The sequence below is a fragment of the Dipodomys merriami genome, unplaced genomic scaffold, assembly GCF_024711535.1.
Source record: "Dipodomys merriami isolate MVZ:Mamm:240054 unplaced genomic scaffold, mDipMer1.0.p SCAF_4, whole genome shotgun sequence".
Classification (NCBI taxonomy): Eukaryota; Metazoa; Chordata; class Mammalia; order Rodentia; family Heteromyidae; genus Dipodomys; species Dipodomys merriami.
Window position 1 is genome coordinate 62,972,867 of NW_027205603.1, and position 23,624 is coordinate 62,996,490.

General features: G+C 46.0%; 1 protein-coding gene across 1 annotated transcript in view; it reads left to right on the top strand.

The window, feature by feature from the left end:
* The first annotated feature begins 448 nt into the window (after positions 1–448).
* Positions 449–23,624, top strand: part of Laptm4b (lysosomal protein transmembrane 4 beta) — a 63,757-nt gene continuing 40,581 nt past the window's right edge. Inside the window, exon 1 of the mRNA XM_069991114.1 lies at positions 449–739. Coding sequence (XP_069847215.1) covers positions 641–739 — 99 coding nt within the window. The 5' untranslated portion in view covers positions 449–640. The remainder of the gene's footprint in view (positions 740–23,624) is intronic.

Sequence of the window (23,624 nt, forward strand, 5' to 3'; positions counted from 1 at the left end):
ATCCAAGCACAGCCAGGATGTCCTTGACACACATCCGATTTTCTGGGAAAAGATGACGGTAACCGTGGTGGATTGAGCCGGGAAGCTGAGAAACTGCTCGGAGCGGGTTGGGCAAAGGTCCTGTATACTGCGGCTGACGGGAATCACCCCACCCGCCTTCCCTCCCCCAGTTTTGCCACAGAACCCGAGTGCGCTTAGGGCACGGTCTGCAAGACAGAAGTGGGGAGAACACGGTGAACTACACTACACGAACCGACGCAGGGCAGTCACCACCACGGCCAGAGGAACACTGGGAGACCCTGAACTTCCCCGGGGTCGGACTGTAACCTGGGACTTTATTTACAATGAACTGGCGGATCCCGCGGTGACGTCACGGCCCGGGCGGGCCACGTGACCCGAGCGGCCCCGCCCCTCCCTCCTCCCGCGGGCGCCGCCAGCTCGGAGCTCGGAGTCCAGCCGCGGCCGTCGCCTGAGGTCTCCAGGGCAGCTCCGGGGCGAGCGGGCCGGCCGGGAGGGTTGGGAGCCGCAGCGGCCGAGGGACCGGCAGCAGCGGCGCGGCGGGGCCCAGCGCGGGCTCGCAGACGACGCTCTCGCAAACTTGGGACGCACGTTCCGCGCCACGGCGCCCGCGCCCAGAGCCATGAAGATGGTCGCGCCCTGGACGCGGTTTTACTCCAACAGCTGCTGCTTGTGCTGCCATGTCCGCACCGGAACCATCCTGCTCGGCGTCTGGTACCTGGTGAGCGCGGCCGCGCCCGGGGACGCACCTGGGGGGCCCGGCGCCGAAGCCGGGACCGCTCCCCCCCGGGCCCGTTCCACCTCAGCCCCGGCCGGGTGCCCCCCAATCCCGTCCCCCCCACCTCGGCCCCGTTCCACCTCAGCCCCGGCCGGGTGCCCCCCAATCCCGTCCCCCCCACTCCTGTTCCACCTCAGCCCCCCGGCCGCGTGCCCCCCAATCCCGTCCCCCCCACCTCGGCCCCGTTCCACCTCAGCCCCGGCCGGGTGCCCCCCAATCCCGTCCCCCCCACCTCGGCCCCGTTCCACCTCAGCCCCGGCCGGGTGCCCCCCAATCCCGTCCCCCCCACTCCTGTTCCACCTCAGCCCCCCGGCCGCGTGCCCCCCAATCCCGTCCCCCCCACCTCGGCCCCGTTCCACCTCAGCCCCGGCCGGGTGCCCCCCAATCCCGTCCCCCCCACTCCTGTTCCACCTCAGCCCCGGCCGCGTGCCCCCCAATCCCGTCCCCCCCCACCTCGGCCCCGTTCCACCTCAGCCCCGGCCGGGTGCCCCCCAATCCCGTCCCCCCCACTCCTGTTCCACCTCAGCCCCGGCCGCGTGCCCCCCAATCCCGTCCCCCCCCGGGCGCGTTCCACCTCAGCCCCGGCCGGGTGCCCCCCAATCCCGTCCCCCCCACCCCGGGCCCGTTCCACCTCAGCCCCGGCCGCGTGCCCCCCAATCCCGCTCCCCCCCACCCCGGGCCCGTTCCACCTCAGCCCCGGCCGGGTGCCCCCCAATCCCGTCCCCCCCCACCTCGGCCCCGTTCTACCTCAGCCCCGGCCGGGTGCCCCCCAATCCCGTCCCCCCCACCTCGGCCCCGTTCCACCTCAGCCCCGGCCGGGTGCCCCCCAATCCCGTCCCCCCCACCTCGGCCCCGTTCCACCTCAGCCCCGGCCGGGTGCCCCCCAGTCCCGCTCCCCCCCACTCCCGTTCCACCTCAGCCCCGGCCGCTCCGCTCCCCCTCATCCCGCTCCCCCCCCCCGCCCCCGGGCCCACTCAGCTGTCCTCCCTCTATGGCCCACACCCCCGGGCCCGCTCAGACGTCCTCACCCTCCGGCCCGCCCCCTCCGGTCTCCCAGCCCACTCTCTGCCTGCCCCCCTCCCGACTGCTCCCCCTCTTTCCCCACTCCAGTTCGTCCTCTTTTAGGCTCGCCCCCCCCTCCATGGCCCCCGCTCCCGGCTCGCCCCCCCCCACCTCCGGCCCTCTCCTCTTATCCCTCCACCCCCCTTCCTGGCTCGCCTCGCGTCCTCCTGGCCGGCCACCCCATCCCCACCGGGCCTGCGCTCCCAGGCCGCTTTCCGCGCCCTGAAGTTGCCTCCTGGGTCGGCCCCGGGCTCGAGCGACGCCGGCGGTGATCCGCCTAAAGTTGTATTATTAGAAACTTAATTCTCTGGGCGAATCTGGCCCGGGTTCCCGGAGCGCGGCCCACCTGTGGCGGGGGTGGAGGCGGCTTGGGAGGGGGCGCCGGGCTGACTGGGCCGCCAGAGTTGCCGCGGGGCCCGGTGGGCTGCGGAGTGTGTTGGGACTCCAGTCACGGCTGCACAGCTTATGCCCCTTCCTTCCCCGCTCCACTCCCTACATCCCGCGGGGTCTGCTTTTTGGTGCGTGCTGATGGCCGTGCCCGGGGTGCCTGTGGGGTCGGTCGGGTGCAGACCCAGGCATGCCCATGCCCTCCTCTCCTTCCATTTGCCGGGCATTTCGGCCCTTCTCGAGTTTGGATCTGAGTCGATTGAGTTGGCGACTCCTGTTTCCTCTCCCACCTTTTTGTGAGCTGGTACCCCGCAAGGCTTGGGACTTACTACTGTGTGGCAGAACGCCCCGGGAAGCCATTTTACACCCACTCCTTGCCCCTGGACAGGTGATAGGTACACCTTACCGGAACCGTCTGTTTAGGTTGGTGCTTGTCAGGTTTTGTTTGTCATGATTCACAAGGGGGGCGGGGGGCGGGAAGCGGGTGGGTGTGGCTTTGTCCTGTGCTGCCCTTGGGTAACTGAACTGTTAGCTACCCTAGACTGAACCAACTCATGAGTCGGATTCCTCTGCCTTCTGGGTTTTGTAACATCACGGGGCATTAGACCTGAGCTATGCTGCGGTGATTAGCGTTGTAATACAAGAAAATGCCTTAAAAGTGCTTCTTAAAGAGCTTATCAAACTTTTCAGGGAGAAAGCATCTCAGCATGAGCCAGAGATAATTTTGTTTGCTCGCGTTTCGTTTTAGTAATTTTTCATACAGACATCGGACTGCAAACTCCTTCGTTGTGTTATTTTAAGTCCTCTCTTCGGCTCTTACTGTGTAGTTGATAATTTCAAGTTTCCTTAATTTTGGCCTTAAAAGCTTTCAAGCAGGGCTGGGAAGGTGGCTCAGTGGTAGAGCGCTTGCCTTGCATGCCTGAGGCCTTGGGTTCGATTCCTCAGCACCACATAAGCAAAAAGAAAAAAAAGCCGAAAGTGGTGCTGTGGCTCAAGTGGTAGAGCGCTAGCCTTGAGCTGAAGAGCTGAGGGACAGCGCCCAGACCCAGAGTTCAGGCCCCACGACCGGACCCCCCCCCAAAAAAAAGCTTTAAAGCAGATCTTTGGTATGTGTGGATTCTTACGGTGCAGTGTGAATGCAGACTGAACAACACCTTATTGGCTCAACCCTGGCTTTTCTAAAAGCCAAACAAATTTAAATAAATTTAAAATCATAAAAATAGTAGGTAACCGCATAATAGTATTTTTATCGATGATCAAGGCGGTCTCTTCTATACAAATAGCTCGAGGCCTCCTTGAAAATGTTTGAATCTGCAGACTTGCATCGAGGCCTCCTTGAAAATGTTTGAATCTGCAGACTTGCAAGTACACTGATGAATGTAATTTGTAAAATCTAGGGCACTGCATTAGGCAAATGTACTACAGGATCCACCGGAAAGATAAATCTACTTGAGCCCTGTTGTTGGCAGGAATCCAAGCAAATAGCATTGGTGTGATGAAAGGGAGTACTCCACATGCTTTGTCTACTGTAGGAACTTGCTCTTTGTGGGAAGTCTTAGTTGGTGCTCCAGTATGTTTTTAGCTTTTGCAATATGTGGCCCTTTGAAAGATAACTGGAGAGCTTTTTAGTAGACATGAATCAACACTGCTTTACATAAACCCAATATATGAAAGGCTTGCTGTAAGTACTTGGTGGTTTTTGTAAAAATCTTTCGAATTTCAAAAACCAACAAGGGTTTTTTTTTTTTTTTTTTTTTTTGGTAGGCTGTTGGGCTTGAACTCTGGGCTTGGGCGCTGTCCCTCAGCTCTTCAGCTCAAGGCTAGGGCTCTACCACTTGAGCCATAGCACCACTTCCGGCTTTTTTCTTTTTGCTTATGTGGGCTGGGGAATTGAACCCAGGGCCTCAGGCATACAAGGCAAGCTCTCTACCACTGAGCCACCTTCCCAGCTGGAAACCAACAAGATTTTTTTTAAGTAATGAATTTCCCTCATACTTAGTTCTCAAAATTTTGATTGTCATGAAGATTTTTTTTTTGGTGGGGGAGAGGTGACAGTCATGGGGCTTGAACTCTGGGCCTGGGCTCTGTCCCTCAGCTCTTCAGCTCAAGGCTAGCGCTCTACCACTTGAGCCACAGCGCCACTTCTGGCTTTTTTCTTTTTTGCTTTTGTGGTGCTGAGGAATCGAACCCAGGGCCTCAGGCATGCAAGGCAAGCGCTCTACCACTGAGCCACCTTCCCAGCCCCCCTGGTTGGCTTTAAACTGCAATCCTCAGATCTCAGCCTCCTGAGTAGTTTTATATAGGCGGGAGCCACCGGTGCCTGGCTTCATGAACATTTTTAAAGACGAGGGAGTAAGGCTTTGGAAGAGCAAGAAGAGTACACATACTCACACTAAGTGGGTGAAATGAGATTAGTTAACAGAATGAAAATTTTAAATGGAGATTTTTTTTTTGGGTCGGTTGTGGGGCCTGAACTCTGGGCCTGGGCACTTGTCCCAGTTCTTCAGCTGTAGACTAGCATTCTACCACTTGAGCCTCAGCCCCACTTCCGGCTTTTTCTGCTTATGTGGTGCTGAGAAATCGAACCCACGGCTTCATGCATGCAAGGCATGCATGAAGCTGAGCCACCTTCCCAGCTCCCCTGCTTAAGTTTTTGTATTTAAATTTGTGATTCATTTCAAATTTCTTTATGATTTTGTCATTAAATACTGGTGAGGGTTTATGAAGTTTCCCTCTAAAAGTAGGGACTCTTCACTTAAAGACCTTGACTTCAATTGCAGAAGAAGAATTTTTGTACAAGTCACAATGGATAACTTGGCAGAGCTTCATTGAGTAGTCGAATGAACAAGCAAAAAGAAAGGCAAATAGGCATGCAAACAAGCAGAAAGGCAGAGAGGCACTTTCTGGGTGCTCTAAAGGAGACAGACCTAGCTCTTGTCCTCTTGTCCTCCAGGGTATTTATGTGATAAAAGTTTGGGGTCTGACTTAAAGACTGGAAAAGATAGGCCTTTATCTTTGCTCTCCTGGACTCTTGGTGGTGGTAGAATTTCTAAGTTCCCTGCTCTTGTTTACCATTCTGGTTGGGTCCTCTTTTGTTACTTTGGGAATTACTTCTTTCAGGAAGTGATAGATCCTGCCTAACAAATGTTAATTTTTGGGGTGAGAAATGTGTCTCTCTGGAAGGAATGCATCCTGTTATCTTTCTTTGAAGCAAAGATAAGTGCTTCTATGTTTCTAAATACCTTGTTTCTGAGTTGTCTTCACCTGGCTTCAATTCCCCTAATTTATCCTGCCTCAATTTGAAGTTGCTAATTTTTATTTATTTAAAACATTTATTTATTTTTATTTTATTTGGTTTAAAGAGATTGAATTGTTACCTTTAATAAATATAAGCTTTTTTTTTTTTTTTTTTGCCAGTCTGGGGATTGAATTCTGGGCCTGGGCACTATCCCCCCCCCCCCTTTTTTTTTTTGCTCCAGAGAATGTTTTACCACTGTACTGCAGGCTTTTTTTTTTTTTCTTTGTCAAAGTGATGTAGTGAGGGGTTACAGTTACATAAGTACATTTGTGGTCAAACTTGGAACCCCTTCCCTCATTTTTCTCCTCCTCCTTCGTTTTTTGTTTTGTTTTTGTTTTTTGTCCGTCATGGGACCTGAACTGTGAGCCTGGGTATTGTCCCTTAGCTCTTGAGTCACAGCGTCACACCCAGCTTTTTCTTCTTTTTCTTTTTTTGTTGTTGGTCGTGGGGCTTGAACTCTGGGCCTGGACGCTGTACCTGCGCTCATCAGCTCAAGGTCAGCACTCTACCTCTTGAGTCACAGCGACACTTCCAGTTTTCTAGTGGTTTATTGGAGATCAGAGCCTCACGGACTTTTCTACCTGGGCTGGCTTTGAACCAAGATCCTCAAATCGCAGCCTCCTAAGTAGCTAGGATTACAGGCGTGAGCCACCGGCACCTGGCTCTCCCAGCTTTTTCTGCTTATGTGATGCTGAGGAATTGAACCCAGGGCCTCATGCATGCAATGCAAGCACTCTACCACTGAGCCACCTTCCCAGCCCTCTACTTTTCCTTTGTAATTCCATTGTTTTACATATGATCTAAACTATCTGTCATTGATATCTGAGATGCATTTTCCTTTGTAGATAACCTTTTTTGTCATTGTATTTTAGGGATTTAGTCACTCAGCAAGGTAATAGTGAATGCCTCTATCTGATAGTATTGTATGTAAACTAGTTGGCATAGATCAGATTATTAAGGAAACTAGAGGTCTAAGTAGCTGGTCTCATTGGTTTTATAACTGGACTTTCTTTGAAACTATTCGCTTCATACTAACTAGTTTACTTGGAGTACCCAAGTCTGATAGGGTCTCAGTAGTTCTGTTGTTTATAATTACTGATGTTTGACTGGATGCAGGACAGTAAAACCAACATCCTGCATTTGTAGAGTGCTTAGCATTTAGTGATCTTACATGTTTGCTTCTACTTAGAGCACAAAACAACCCATGGATCAGGTTTTATAGGTGCCAATATACTCATTTAAGATTTCAGAGTTTGTTTCCAGCTGCCAGATTCTATGATCTGGCCTACAAGTCTGGGGCAAAATATGGGCTAACTCATAATGTACTTGCTTGATACTATTGCCACTATGAAAGACTGACATAATAAATAGGCTGAGGAGTTTGAATTTCATTCTGTAGGCAAAGGGTGAACTATAAGGTAATTTGGGACTGGAGTGAGATGATAAAATGTTTTTAAGTAAGATTAAAGTGGCGCCTGAGATAGTTTTGGATGGCTCAAAATGAGTGTGTCCTAACCCTCTGGGTAGGAGAGCAGGTAGGTACCTGTTTCCAGCTCAAGTCTCATTTGTTGATCTGTGGATATTGGTGGCAGTGTTAAACTACTCACACTTTGACCATTTGAGTCAGTTTGGATAAGGAAGGATACTAGAGTTAAATTTTAGCAAGTATTTCAGTAAAACAGGGTTAAAATAGGGAGAAAAGGAGAAGAAAAACATTTTGTTCACTCCATGGAGGAAATGATTGTTAAAGACTCAATACTCGATTTTTTTCAAGTACAGAGCCCCTTTCTACCTATAATGGATCAAGGACAGTTCTATAAAATACTCGCTGGTGAGGAGTTCCGAGGTTATTGTCTTCTTAAACTTCTTTTGTGGGGCTTGAACTCTGGGCCTGGACTCTGTTCCTGAGCTCTTCAGCTCAAGATGATTTCTCTACCACTATTATAGCTAAAAATTATCACAGGATTGTTAAGCTAATAGTCTTAAGAATTATTTTTTGGTGGTAGTGGGATGAGGTTTGAACTCAGGACCTTGTAGTTGTGATTATAGACATGAACAACTGTGACCAACTTGTTTGTGGGGCCTTCCTAGCTTTTTGCCTCAGCTGCACTCTGTTTCTTCCTTCCTAGCAGCAGGGATTACAGGAATGAGCAATTATGTTTGGCTCCATCAAAACATTTCAAAGACAAACTGTCCAAGAATAAATTGCCATCAAAATTTTAATTCAGGGTTTGGGAAGGTGGCTCAGTGGTAGAGTGCTTGCCTTGTATGCTTGAGGCTCTGGGTTTCATTCCTCAGCACCACAGAAGCAGATAAAGTGTGAAGTGGCACTATGTATGCAGTATATTTTACTCCCATGAAATAAAACACATATTTTTTTCATATTTGCTGAAAAGTAAAACAATAATATTGTACGAAATGTTATACACAGGGTAGGTTGTACATAGCAGTTTCAGAAACATCATTGCATCCACCAGAAACATGAAGTGGCACTAAGGCTCAAAGTGGTACAGTGCTAGCCTTGAGCTGAAGAGATGAGGGACAGTGCCCAGCAGGCCCCACAACCAACCAAAAAATTTTTTAAAAATTTCATTTTGTTAATTTGTCTGTACATCAAGTATTACAATACTTGCAAGATATAAAATGTTTAAATTGTATATATGTGGTCAACTTTGAATCTCCCATGAAATCCATTTCATTCTAACTTCACTCCTTTTGGGGTAGTTATTTACAAAGATTGCTGGTAGGAGTGAGGTGTGCACTTTAGTGTTTTAATTCTCAATATTTTCTCATATCCTTCTACTTCTGGAGTACTGTTAGAAATTGTTGACCATCCATAAACTGGTAGACACAAAGATTGCATTTCTTTAATCTTTTGCTGGTGAGATGGCATTCTACGACTTGAACTGTTTCTCTCTTCTTGAGTCGCTCCCTCCCTTCTCCCTCCCTCCCTTCCTCCCTTCCTCCCTCCCTCCATATCTGTTCTGGAGCTTGTACTCCAGAGCCTAGTTGTTGCCCCTGACCTTTTTTATTCAAGGCTAGTGCTCTACCAACTTAGTCATGATTCTACCACTTTTTGGTGGTTGATTGAAGAGTCTTTTCCTGCCCTGGCTGGCTTTGAATTGAACCTGATCCTCAGATCTTAGCCTACAGAGTAGTTAGGAAGATTACAGGCTCAAGCCCTCTCAGATCGCAGCCGCCTGAGTAGCTAAGATTATAGGCCGCTCCTGCCCTACATTCAGTCACTCACTCGTTTCAAAGTTACTTTTCTGTGGAGGCTACACAACAATATTGCAACAATAAAAGAGCCGATTTGGTTGATGTTAGGTTACTTCAGTTACCATTATTTGTAAAAGAACTAAGGAAGAGGGGACTTCATTTTCTTTTCTTTTTCTCCTTTTGTGGGTCATGGGGGCTTGGATTTGGGGCCTAGACACTGTCTCTGAACCTCTTTGTGCACAGGGCTAGCCCTCTGCCACTTGAGCTACAGCACCACTTATGGTTTTTGATGATTGGAGATGAGAGTCTCAAGGGAGTTTTCTGCCCAGGCTGGCTTTGAACTCCGATATTCAGATCTCAGCCTCTGGAGTATTTATGATTATAGATATTCAGATTTCAGCCTTGGGAGTAGTTAAGATTATAGGGATGAGCCATTGGTCCCTGGTTGGGGAACTTCATTTTCATGCCAATTGAAATTGGCCTTTGGGGGAAATTTGGCTGTTAAGCCTTCCTGACTTAAGACCTCACCATAAGCTTTCAGTTGGTTGACCTTTATAGCATGAGTGGCTTCATTTTGGTTTTTAGCCTGGCCTGTTGGGGTTCTGTGGAAGAGCTTAATCCAAAACAGTGGCTTCCTGTAATTTTTATGTAACAATGGAAATAGAATTTCAAATGAATAGTGAAAATAAGGTTGAACTTTTTTCCCTTTAAAAATTAAACTTTGAAGGGGCTGGGAAGGTGGCTCAGTGGAAGAGTGCTTGCCTTGCATGCTTGAGGCCCTGGGTTCAATTCCTCAGCACCACATAAGCAGAAAAAGTCAGGAGTGGCACAGTGGCTCAAGTAGTAAAGCACTAGCTTTGAACTGAAGAGCTGAGGGATAGCGCCCAGGCCCAGAGTTCAAGTCCCATGACTGACAAAATAATAAATAACTTTGAGCTGTTAAAATCACATGACACATCTGTATTGACCCACAGTGAAGGCTTTGAGGTTGGTTAAAAACGTTGTGGGTTGGAAAGAGAGAAGCCATACCAGAGCCCCAACTATAAGGCCTGCCTGGCTCTGGGTCCAGGTGCAATCTTGCATTAAGAGAAACGTGTGTGTGTGTGTGTGTGTGTGTGTGTGTCCAGGTGCAATCTTGCATTAAGAGAAACGTGTGTGTGTGTGTGTGTGTGTGTGTGTGTAAATTTAGGCTTTGAGGTTGGTTAAAAACGTTGTGGGTTGGAAAGAGAGAAGCCATACCAGAGCCCCATATAAGGCCTGCCTGGCTCTGGGTCCAGGTGCAATCTAGCATTAAGAGAAACGTGTGTGTGTGTGTGTGTGTGTGTGTGTGTGTGTGTGTGTGTGTGTGTGTGTGTGTGTGTGTGTGTGTGTGTGTGTGTGTGTGTAAATTTAGTTTTGGCTGCAACTGGGGAGGGAGAATTTTTGTTTTCCTAGACATAATTGTGGACCCAGTTATGAGCAGTTTCATATCAGTGGAGAATTTCCTTAAGGGTCTTTTGTTTTCTTTTGCCTACCCTGGGGCTTTAACTCAGGTTGTGGAAGCTATCTCTTAGCCGCTTTATGCTCAAGGCTAATGCTTTACCACTTGAGCTGCTGAGGCATTTCCAGCTTTCTCTCTCTTTCTCTCTCTCTTATTTATTTATTTATTTATTTATTCATTCATTTTATTTATTTATTTATTTATTTATTTATTTATTTATTTATTTATTTATTTATTTATTTATTTGCTAGTCATGGAGTCTGAACTCTGGGCCTGGGCGCTGTCCCTCAACTCTAAAGTTCAAGGCTAGCACTCTAGCTCTTGAGCCACAGGGCCACTTCCGACTTTTTCTGTTTATGTGGTGCTGAGGAATGGAACCAAAGGCCTCATGCATTCAAGGCAAGCACTTTCTCACTGAGCCATCTTCTCAGCCTCCAGCTTTTTCTGAGTAGTTTATTGGAAGTCTCATGGACTTTTGCTCCCTGGGCTTGGCTTCAAAGAACCATGATCTTCAGATCTGAGCCTCCTGAGGCACTGGGATATAGAGCATGAGCCACAGAGCCTTACTCCTTAGGGATCTTAATTCCTAGGATCCCACTATTAGGCTAAGCCAAAGGCTTAGCTCCGGCTCCCTGGGGAAGAGATCTGATCTCTTTAAGTGCTCCAAAGTTAAATGCCTGAGTTTAGTGAAGTCCTGGAAGACTGGTATATAAGTCAGGAGGCAAATTTGTTAATACTTAGTAAGCAAATATGATTTGTCATTGAAATGAATATTTCTATCTTTAGCCTACATAATCTTTTCCTTTAGAGGATGCCAATTATGGTAGTAGAATCACTTGAATACTAACACTTTCATGAAGACCACATGAAAACATTTTAGGGCTAAAAGGATAGTAAAAGAGTGGTTTGTATCTTGAGTAGTCTTTTTATAAACATGTCATTTTGACATTCCTCCCATCTAGTTTGCTGGCTTGTCTTTGTCCTTTTCCTTTCTATGGTAGTGTTGCCTTTTTACGTATGTTTTCCCTCTAAAATCTTAGTGTTTACTTTTGATATATATGTTTTGTACATAGCTAATGCTGTAATTAATGCTAGTATAAACAAGAGGTGCAAAAATTCTGTATTTAGGTAAGATAGAAGGGATAATTGTTTCATCTGTTAATAGTCGAGGGGGCCAGCCTTGTTCTGTGAGGTTATCCTGGGATCCAGGCTGGTGGGGCAGTGATAGTGAGTTTCAAGGAGGCTTCTTTGCTCATTCTCATTTGTGTGGTTGGACACAGTTCCTAAGTACCTTGTTTGGCTCTGGCCTGTTGCAATACAAGGTGGGAAAGTCACCTGGAAAAGACCAATGTTCTATTCTTTTCTTTTTTTTGGTCGGTTGTGGATCTTGAAATCTGGGCCTGGGCGCTCTCCCTGAGCTCTTTAGCTCAAGGCTAGCATTCTACCACTTCTAGCCACAGAGCCACTTCCAGCTTTTGCTGTTTATGTGGTGCTCAGGAATTGAACCCAGGGCCTCATGTATTCAATGTAAGCACTCTACTACTGAGCCACCTTCCCAGCCCCCAATTTATTTTCTGAGACCATAAAACTGAAGATTCAGGGGCTGGGAAGTTGGCTTAGTGGTAGAGCGCTTGCCTTGCATACCTGAGGCCCTGGGTTCGATTCCTCAGCACCACATAAGCAAAAAGAAAAAAAGCCGGAAGTGGCACTGTGGCTCAAGTGGTAGAGCGCTAGCCTTGAGCTGAAGAGCTGAGGGACAGCGCTCAGGCCCAGAGTTCAGGCCCCACGACTGGACCCCAAAAAAACAAAAAAACAAAAACAAACCCCTGAAGATTCATACCTACTTTTATCTCAGTAGCCAAAACCAAAATATGACTTACCTTGCAGAGATGCTAAGAGATGCTGGGCAGTTACACCCTATGATGAACCTGAACAAGAAAATGAATTTTAGATTACTTTTGTCTTTTTCTTTTTCTTTTTTTTTCCTTTTTGCTGTTGTGGGGCTTGAACCCTGGGCCTGGGCACTGTCCCTGAGGCTCTTTTGCTCAAGGCTAGTGCTCTACCACTTGAGCCACAGTGCCGCTTGCGGCTCTTTTCTAAGTAGTTTATTGGAGGTAAGTTTCACAGACTTTCCTGCCTTGGCTAGCTTGGAACCACAATCCTTAGATCTCAGCCTCCTAAGTAGCTAGGATTACAGGTATGAACTACTGGCACCCGGCTCAAGAGAATTTTTTTTGTTGTTGTTGTGGAACCTAAATTCTGGGCCTGGACGCTGTTCCTCAGCTCTTCAACTCAAGGCTAGCACTCTACCGAGCCACAGCGCCATTTCGGCCTTTTCTGCTTATGTGGTGCTGAGGAATGGAACCCAGGATCTCATGCATGCAAGGCAAACACTCTACCACTGAGCCACCTTCCCAGCCCCAAGAGAATGAATTTTGAGGAACATCTAGACTGACCTGCCACCTAAGGGTAACATTATTAATTAATTTTGGTTAGTCATAGGGCTTGAACTCAGGGCTTGGGCACTGTCTCTGAGCTTTTTTTTCTTTTTCTTTTCTTTTTTTTTTTTTGAGTCCGGTCATGGGGTCTGAACTCTGGGCCTGGGCACTGTCCCTCAGCTCTTCAGCTCAAGGCTGGCACTCTACCACTTGAGCCACAGTGCCACTTCCAGCTTTTTTCTTTTTGCTTATGTGGTGCTGAGGAATCGAACCCAGGGCCTCAGGCATGCAAGGTAAGCGCTCTACCACTGAGCCACCTTCCCAGCCCCCTCTCTGAGCTTTTTTTGCTCAAAGCTAGTACTCTACCACTTTGAGGGCACAGTGCCATTTCCAGTTTTCTGGTGGTTAATTGGACTTTAATGCCTAGGCTGTCATTGAACTGTGATCCTCCATATCACAGCCTCTTGAATATCTAGGATTACAGGCTGAGCCACCATCACCCAGTTTGGGTAACTTTTTGTTCTTTTTCTGACAGTCCTGGGGCTTGAACTCAGGGCCTAAGCACTGTCCCTGAGCTGTTTGCTTAAGGCTAGCACTCTACCACTTGAGCCAAAGCGCCACTTGTGACTTTTTCTGTTTATGTGGTACTGAGGAATCTAACCCATGGCCTCATGAATGCTAGGCAAGCACTCTACCACTAACTCACATTCCCAGCCTAGGCTGCCTTTTTTTTTGTCGTCAGTTGTGCGGCTTGAACTCTGGGCCTGGGTGCTGTCCTTGAGCTCTTCAGCTCAAATATAGCGTTCTACCACTTGAGCCACTTCAGACTTTCCTGCTTATCTGGTGCTGAGGAATCGAACCCAGGGCCTCATGCATGTAAGGCAAGCAATTCTACTACTAAGCCACCTTCCCAGCCCTAGTTAGCCTTATTTTTAAGTCCCTGAGTCACCTCCCTCTTGCCCAGGGAATAACATAAATTAGCTCGCAAGGGCTTTAGTTCTGGTCTGTAAGCCAGGGCTGCTTGATTCTCAGTCTTTCAATTTCTTTTTTCTATGTTGAAGTTAATAATTCTAAAAACAAATAGTTGGGGCTGGGAAGGTGGCTCAGTGGTAGAGCACTTGCCTTGCATGCCTGAGGCCCTGGGTTCGATTCCTCAGCACCACATAAGCAAAAAAAAAAAAAAGAAAAAAAAGAAAAGAAAAGAAAAGAAAAAAGCTGGAAGTGGCGCTGTGGCTCAAGTGGTAGAGCATTAGCATTGAGCTGAAGAGCTGAGGGACAGCACCCAGGCCCAGAGTTCAGGCCCCACGATCGGACCAACAAAACAAAACAAAAACAAATAATTTTAAGTAAGTCTTTTGGAAAATTATTAACAAGGCAGCCAAGTGTGATGGCTCACAGCAATAATCTCAGCTACTTGAAAGGTAGGTAATGGAAAGATTATGGTTGGTAGATGAGGCAGGTTAGTTACAGGGAAAGAATGTTGAAGCTGACCCTCTGCTGGTACAGGAGACACCCAGGAGTTTTATCTCCTCTCTGGTTCCTCCCATAGCTAGTCTTCATTGTGAGTAATTACTGGTTCATTTGAAGTTAGGACTCCTCTTTCTTTAGGGGCAGAGAAACTCTGGGCCAGGGTACTATCTCTGAGCTTCTTTTAGTCAAGGCTAGTGCTCTACCACTTGAGTCACAGTGCCAGTTGGGGCTTTTTCTAAGTATTTTTGGAGATAGGGTCTTACTGACTTTCCTGCCCTGGCTGGCTTTGAACCTCGATCCTTAGATCTCAACCTCCTGAGTATCTAGGATTATAGGAGTGAGCCACAAGCCCCCAGCTTTGAGTACATATCTTTTTGGACAGTGTCACTCTTTCCCTTACTCTCTCTTTTTCCTCCTGTCCCCACCAAGAGTTGTATAGTTTATTTTCAACAGTGTCTAGTGGGTGGGTTCACCCTTTGTCTCTCCCATTTTTGTGCTCCCTCCAATCCCTAAGGCCAACAGATAAACTCCATATTTTAATTGTTTGAATATTGAAAAGGGACTATATAATAATGTAACACTGCCATTTTAGTTAAAATTTTCATACACTCTATAACCTTGAGACTGATCTTTAATTATAATTTCAGCAAAAACTTAGGCGCGGTCTGCCAGTATTACCCAACTCAAAGGGCATCAAGAATGACTTGTTTGCCGGGCGCTGGTGGCTCACGCCTGTAATCCTAGCTACTCAGGAGGCTGAGATCTGAGGATCGCGGTTCAAAGCCAGCCCGGGCAGGAAAGACTGTGAGACTCCTATCTCCAATAAACCACCAGAAAACCGGAAGTGGTGCTGTAGCTCAAGTGGTAGAGCGCTCGCCTTGAGCTGAAGAGCTGAGGGACAGCGTCCAGGCCCAGAGTTCAAGCCCCACGACCGACAAAAAAAAAAAAAAAAGAATGACTTGTTTTTCCGTGTGGATTGGATTTTTTTTAGCAGTTCTTATAAAGTTTGATACCCTAAAATTGTTTGTTCTAAAATTTTTGTCTCTCAGGGGTTCCAAAATTCCGTTACATTATACTGGTTTATGCAGCCCATTTACATGGGTGATGAACTACAGTGTTTCTTTTAATATTTATGGACTCTTTGTCAATGTCTTTGTGAAACCCAGGTTCCAGCAGAATTCTGTTTTTTTTTGTTTGTTTGTTTGTTTTTTGTTTTGCCAGTCCTGGAGTCTTTTTTCTTCCTGGAGAATGCATCATATGCATAATTACTTTGGAAGGTTCATTTGAGTATCTACAACCTCTGTTGTCTGTTGTCTGTTCTTAGTCTTTGAGTATTAACTTCTTGTATTATGTGTTTTGGACATTGAAGTTGAAAATTGAAACAATTTGAAGCATTGGGTGATACTACCTTTCACTAAGGCTTTTAAAAGCTAACTGCAGGTGTCTTAGTTACTAGGGATCCACTTAATCCAGTTTGAAGATTCTGGCAATGTAAGTCTATGCTGTGTTTCTTTTTTTTTTTTTTTTGGGTACGGTTGTGGGGCCTGAACTCTGGGCCTGGGCGCTGTCCCTCAGCTCTTCAGCTCAAGGCTAGCACTCTACCACTTGAGCCACAGCGCCACTTCCGGCTTTTTTCTTTTTTGCTTATGTGGTGCTGAGGAATCGAACCCAGGACCTCAGGCATGCAAGGCAAAAGCTCTACCACAGAGCCACCTTCCCAGCCCTATGCTGTGTTTCTATATGTGCCTGTCCTTTTCTAGTATTCCCTACTTTTATGATGAGGCCCACTTTATGGCCTTAGGGTAGGCAGTGAGGTGTTCTGTCCTCCAACCCCACCCAGCAGGCTTTGGATGTCCTGTACTCCAGATCTTAGCTCTCATCTCTTTGATTTAATCTTTTCTAGAATCAACATACCCCCAGGGGTATTTATACCTTCTATTTCTGAGTACAGGAGTTCTTACTACTCATTAGCTCTCATTGATTCCTTCTTACAGACAATTACATATTTTGTGGAGGGTTTTTGATTGCTCTCCGTTGGAAGGTTGGTTTGAATTACCTGGTTCACCATATAATTTTACTGCTGACAGTTCTTCCCTTGTCCTTATTGAATGCTTGGCCAGGTTTGCTTGCTATTGACCATCTTCTTACTTCGTTAATTCTTTTTAGTGAATTCTAGTTTAATAATATATTTACATTAAAATACTTTTTGAATTTAATTTTTATTTGTTTGGTTTGAGATGCTGGAGATCCAGCCTAGGTCTTTGTGCCTGCTAGGCAAGGGCTTTTACCCCATTATGCTCCCAATTCCCTAAAAGTGATGATGCTCACATTAGATATCCTGAAAAAAAATAAAATTACAATGATAAAGGTACAAGTCATCTGCAAACCTGTTTTAGCCTGTAGGAACATATTACTGTTTTAACCCCTTGAGCTCTTATGCTATCAGGAGAACTAGACACATACACAGTTTAAAGAAACAAGAACCTTTCTATGCTCCATCATAAGAGAGGGAGAAAGTTCTTTTTTTTTGGTCAGTCGTGTGGCCTGAACTCTGGGCCAGAGTGCTGTCCCTCAGCTCTTCAGCTCAAGGTTAGCACTTTACCACTTGAGCCACAGCACCACTTCCGGCTTTTTTCTTTTTGCTTGTGTGTTGCTGAGGAATCAAACCCAGGGCCTCAGGCATGCAAGGCAAGTGCTCTACCACTGAGCCACCTTCCCAGCCCCAAGAGAGAAAGTTCTAAAAGCTGCCTTGCTTGAGAAAAAAAACATAAAGGTTTATGGGGTTTTTCAGGTGGGTAGGGACCTGGTTTTCACTTTGGGTCCCTGGAAGAAGGTGAAAGGCCATCACTTAAGTAATTGGACAGGAGCTGAATTTATTTACACAAAAGAAAAATATAGCACAGGGACAATTTGTATATGACAAGCCAAAATGGAGAAAGAAAACCGAAGTATACATAGAGGTGTAATTTCATTTGGCCTGAACTATTCCTTGTCATGCCTTTTCATTTGTCATATCTTAGTCCATTTAAATGTCTGCCTTGGGGAATGATTTCTGCCATTATGTTAAAGGTTTCTATAGTGTATACCATAGTGATTACTCTCTACATAGATGTTACCTCTCTAATACTGTCTTAGAACCTCTCAAATACTGTCTTAGAGCACACCTCTAAGTGTGGGGGGAGTGGATGGTCCTCGCTGTTTAACTTAGGGCCTGGGAACTTATATTTATCTGGTGTTAGATAAGGGAGCCAAAGATACACAGTGGAACAAAAGCCTCTTCAATAACTGGTGTTGGGGAAACTCTGTGTGTGTGTGTGTGTGTGTGTGTGTGTGTGTGTGTGTGTGTGTGTGTGTGTGTGTGTGTGTGTGTGTGTGTGTGTGTGTGCGCGCGTGCATGTGCATGTATGTGTGTGTGTGCATGTATGTGTGTGTGTGTGTGTGCGCGTGCTCGTGCGCGCACGCTTGAACTCAGGGCCTGGGTTCTGTTCCTGAGCTCTTGCTCAAAGCTAGCACTGCCACTTCGAGCCATAGCTCCACTTCTGGTTTTCTGGAAATAAAGAGTCTCTTGGAGTTTCTTTCCCAAGCTGGCTTCAAACTGTGATCTTCAGATCTCAGCCTCCCGAGTAGCTAGGATTACAGGGATTAGCACCCTGCTTTTGTCACCATGCATAAATATTACCTCAAAGTGGATCAAATACCTCAACATCAGACCTGAAACTCTGAAACTACTATTTCAAGAGGGAATAGGAGAAAACAGCAGAACTCAAAAGACAATATGCAGAAACTTTTTAAAAAATTATCGTTAAGTAGTTGTACAAAGAAGTTCCCATTCTACAAAACAGTATATGAGTACAAAGTGTCTGACAATACATTGCCACCCATCTCTCTTAACCCATCCCTTCTCTCACTTTTTCTTCTTTAATTGAGATTAGGTGATTACATAAATTTCACATATTTCACAGTATTGTGGAAGAGTGATACTTAGAGTCACAAACATTTTAACTTTTACAAGGCAAATTGTCATTATCATGGTCTATACAGTTTGTGAATTCTATGAGCTTTGACAATACAAGTTTTTTTTTTCCATATCAGGTGATGTTTACATTTCTTTCCTTTTGCTTAGTGTAGGCTGTTCCCACTTATTCTGTTCCTCCTCCTGGCTTCCCTCTGTTGTGTGCATATATCTATCATATATATGGTCTAGCACATGGAGTCATTTAGCAATGATATGACAAAATGGGTGGCTGTCCTTTGTTTCTTGAGTCCTGTTTGCCATATCTTCTTGATCTTGGTTTTAGCATTCATATATCAGGGAGACCATGTGCTGTTTGTCTCTTTGTTCTTGGCTTACTTCGCTCAAAATAATCTGTTCTAGTTCCATCCATTTCCCTGCAAATGCCATTATTTTGTACTTTCTAATGGTTGCATAATATTCCATTGTATATAGACACCACAATTTTTGGATCCACTCATTAGTAGTAGAACATCTGGGTTGTTGTCAAATCTTGGCTATTGTGAACAGTGCTGCGATAAACATGGAGGTGCATGTGTCTTTGTATACTAGTTCCTGTTCCTCAGGGTAGATGCCTAGGAATGGTATGGGTGGGTCATAGGGGAGATCTATATTTAACTTTCTGAGGTATCTCCAGACTGTGGTTGTATTAGTATACATTCCCACCAGCAATGCAATACTGTTCCTCTTTGTCCTCATCTTCTCCAGCATTTGTCGTTGGCCAAATTAAGGATGTGGGCCATTCTGACTGGGGTAAGCTGTTATCTCAGTGTTGTTTTTATTTGCATTTCCTTTACAGCCGGGGATGATGAACATTTCCTCATGTGTTTCTTTGCCATTTTTTTTCTTTTTTTAAATTTAATTTAATTTTATTTGTGAACATACTGTACAGAGGGGTTACAATTACATGGGCAGGATAATGCGTACATTTCTTACCAAGCATTGCAGCCTCCTCCTTTGGTTTACCCTTCACATCTCTTCCCAGCCTCCCCCCTCCCCCCCAATCCCAATCCTTCTCCTTCTTTGCCATTTTTATCTCTTCTTCTGAGAAGTCTCTCTTTAGTTCCCTTACCCATTTCATGATTGGTTTGTTAGATTTGTTGGGGGTTAGTTTCTTGAGTTCCCTGTATATAATGGATATTAGACCCTTGTCTGATATTTTGCTGGTAAATATTTTTTCCCAGTTAGTTGGCTGTCTTTCTAGTTTGGTTGCTATGTCTTTAGCTGTGCAGAAACTTTTTATGTTAAGGTAGTCCCATTTGTTGAGTCTCACTCCAATTTGTTGTAACCCTGGGACTCTCTCTGTTCAGGAAGTTCTTGCCTGTGCCTGTAAGTTCAAGTGTCTCTCCTACTCTGTTCTGCAGTAGTTTCAGAGTATCAGGTTTGATGTTGAGGTCTTTAATCCATTTTGAGGGCATGGTGATAGGCTAGCGTCTACTTTCATTTTTTTTGCATGTGACCACCCAGTTTTCCCAGCACCAGTAGTTGAAGAGGTTAGGATTCTTCCACTGTATGTCTTTGGCTCCTTTGTCAAATATCAACTGACTGTACATATGCGGCTTTATTTCTGGGTACTCTAGTCTGTTCCATTGGTCTTCAGGTTTCTTTTTGTACCAGTACCAAGCTGTCTTTGTTATGATAGTAGAGCTTGAAATTTGGTATTGTGATCCCTCCTGCATTGGCAGAAACTTTTTTTTTTCTTTTTTTTTTTTTCTGGGTCCAGTCGTGGGGCCTGAACTCTAGGCCTGGGCGCTGTCCCTCAGCTCTTCAGCTCTAGGCTAGCACTTTACCACTTGAGCCACAGCGCCACTTCGGCTTTTTTACTTATTGCTTATGTGTTGCTGAGGAATCGAACCCAGGGCCTCAGGCCTGCAAGGCAAGCGCTCTACCACTGAGCCACCTTCCCAGCCCGGCAGAAACTTTTTTTTGTCGGTCGTGGGGCTTGAACTCTGGGCCTGGGCGCTGTCCCTCAGCTCTTCAGCTCAAGGCGAGCGCTCTACCACTTGAGCTACAGCGCCACTTCCGGTTTTCTGGTGGTTTATTGGAGTTAGGAGTCTCACGGTCTCTCTTCCCCGGGCTCTCTCTTCCCCGGGCTGGCTTTGAACCGCGATCCTCAGATCTCAGCCTCCTGAATAGCTAGGATTACAGGCGTGAGCTACCAGCGCCCGGCCCGGCAGAAACTTTTTAAGAGTTCCAGGGGCACAGCAGATAGGAGAAAGACTTGACAAATTGGGGTTACATCAAACTAAAAAGTTTCTGCATAGTAAAGGACATAGTTTCTAAACTAGAAAGTCAACAGACTGGGAGAAGATCTTTACCAGCAGTACATCAGAAAAAGGCCTAATATACAAAATAATACAGAAGCTCAAGAAACAAGCTCCTCCCAAAGCTAATAAACCAATCACTAAATGGGCAAAGGAACTAAAGAGGTGAAGCTATTTTAAAGCCATTGTTAGGTAAATAACTTGCTTAGCAGCTAGTTCTTTTTTTCCTTAGTTTTCTTTTTTCCCCCCTTAGTTTTCTATCTCTTGTCAATCTTGTTGACCACGTAGTATTTGAAGACTGGTGTGGTGAGCTCCTGTTGTATTGCTTCCCATCATTTGCTTCCCCATTGTTTTAGAAGCTGCACTGTCCCATTACAAGTATAATAAAATTGGATCATACAACTTTTTAAAAAACTACAGTTAACATTATACCATGAACATTATTTTAATGTTCCGCATAGCATTCTGTGGGTTCTGTTACTGGTTTTAGTATTTATTCTTTTAAGTTTTATCTTTCATATTGATGTCCACAGTGATTATATTTAGACTCTAGTTTGCATTTCTGTTTTTGTTTTGGCGGTTGTGGGGCTTGAACTCAGCTCAAGGCTAGCACTCTACCACTTGAGCCACAGCTCCACTTCTGGTTTTCTGAGTGGTTTATTGGAGATAAGAGTTTCATGAAAGCCACCAGGCTGGCTTTGTACTATGATCCTCAGATCTTAGTGTTAGGTTTTTAAAAAGAGGTAACCGAGTAAGAACTGCACCAGCACGCACGTGGTATTCAGGTAAGGGGTAGGTTTATTCAGTAGACCTGCTGGGACCAGGCAAGGTTGGCACTCCACGTGGCTGGGAAAGGCCTGGGAATGAGAGAGAGCTGGGAAGAGAGAGAAAAGAGCCAGAAAAGAGCAGAGAGAGGGGTAAGAACAGTAGCACTCACGTGGTATTCAGGTAAGGGGTAGACCTGCTGGGACCAGGCAAGGTTGGCACTCCACGTGGCTGGGAAAGAGAGAGAGCAAGAAAAGAACAGAGAGTGAGCTAGAATAGAACAGAGAGAGCAAGAAAAGAGCAGCAAGAGCAAGAGCAAGAGAGAGGTAAGAACCGAGAGAGAGCTAGAATAGAACAGAGAGAGAGCAGAGAGCTAGAAACGAACAGAGAGAGAAAAAAGGGAGAGTCTGGGCCTGGGCTAGCCCTTATCTAGGGTATGGGTGGGGAAAGGTGTGGCCACATCAAATTCAGATGTGACCTCAGCGGATGCAGATGTGACCTCTTCCAGGTGTCCCAGTTGCCTAGGTAACGCAGGTACTGGGTGGAGACTTTGCTGCGAGGAGGGTGGAGTCTGCTCGCCATCCAGGAGCAGACCTTACACTTAGCTTCCTGAGTAGCTAGGATTACAGGTGTGAGCCACCAGCCCCTGGCTATTTCTGATGTTTAATTGCTGTGGGCTTGAATGTTTGTATGCTTTTATTGAGGCTCTTAGAAATTAAAATTGACAGTTGCACTTCCTGTGGTTTACATTCAATCTGCAAGTCTCTTTCTTTGAGGTCTGATACATGATTTAAGAGTGAAAAGCACTTTCAGTCCCTAGAGAATGTACAAGGCCTAACACCACTTAAGTAATTGGACAGGGGTTGAATTTATTTACATATGGAAGTGATCTTTGTCAAGAGCAAGAGAAAAATATATAAGAGCATAGGGACAGTTTGTATATAAAAACCAAAGCAAAGCAAACCAAAATATCAGTGAGCAGTAACTGAAGAACATAATTATGCCTTTTGTCTTCTACATTGAGATTGTGTGGCTATTATGTAATCTGCTTCTGGCAAGTCTGCCTACTTTCCTGGTTTTCATTTGTGGTGATACTTCATTCTTATTCAGAATTGCTGATGGAATGATTTCCATTTCCTCTTACTCAATGTTCTTGATGTTTGAACTTGAATTTGACCTTGGTTTTGTGACCACTTTTAGTAACAATGCCCTTTTGCATGCCTTTGTGCAGAACTAGGCCTCACGCATCACTTCTGTATTCAGTTCATCCCATCCAGCTGTTAAGGTCTTACATAATAATATCCATTGGCACACAGTCCTCCTGTTAGGAAAATATCTCTCTTCAGTTAAAGGGCACAGTGGTAAGTTATTTGTGATGGGAAAAAAACTTGTCTCATCGTTGTTTCATGCCTGGGTGACCTCACAAAAGAGCAGGGGCACCTGGGGAGGGGGGTTGGCCCTAGGACTGTGCTTGTGTATGAACACAGAGGGGCTCAAAGTTTGGAGTACATATGATAGCCTTCAGAGCAATAAGGCACAGCCAGGCATGGTCCCCAAGACGCACTTTGGGGAGAAAGAGGACACACAGAACCAGTAGTCAGAACTCTGTTGAGATTAATGTGAGGTGTTAGACTTGGGTAGAGAAGAGAGATACATGTCAGGGCTTTGAGGACTCCGGCAGGCAAATGGGAAAACAGGGCAGACATGAGCAATGGAACTGCCTAAGAAGCAGAGTGCCAGACATCAAGTACAGCAGCTAGCAATATTGTGCAGGAATTGTAGTATAAGATGTCTAAAATCAGCCTCATAGTCCTCCCAACAGCCTTGAGAATGACAGTTCTGCACTGGTTTGGAGTGTCGGTCTTGTTTGCTTCCTATTCCTTCATCTATGTCTAGTTAAGTTACTACATCTCTAAGGATTCTGTTTCCATGTAGAAAGGTCTTGGAGTTCAGTGGATCAATCAATTCATGTCACCTCTCAACCAGTTACCTTTGAGCCAAAGGTGCTGTCCCTGAACGCTTGCTGTCCCAAGGCTCCCAACACATGAGCTTTTGGGGGGATGTTTTAGTACAAGCCATAACACTTCCCTATCCTTTAAATCTTTGCCTATGAATCCCAAATTTGTGTTTTCTTTTTTTTTTTTTTTGGGTCCAGTCGTGGGGCCTGAACTCTGGGCCTGGGCGCTGTCCCTCAGCTCTTCAGCTCAAGGCTAGCGCTCTACCACTTGAGCCACAGCGCCACTTCCGGCTTTTTTCTTTTTGCCTATGTGGTGCTGAGGAATCGAACCCAGGGCCTCAGGCATGCAAGGCAAGCGCTCTACCACTGAGCCACCTTCCCAGCCCCCAAATTTGTGTTTTCAAACCCATTCCTATGTTATACACATTTCTATGCAATTTCATTGATCTTCAGTCCATTATCTTCCCCATACTTTT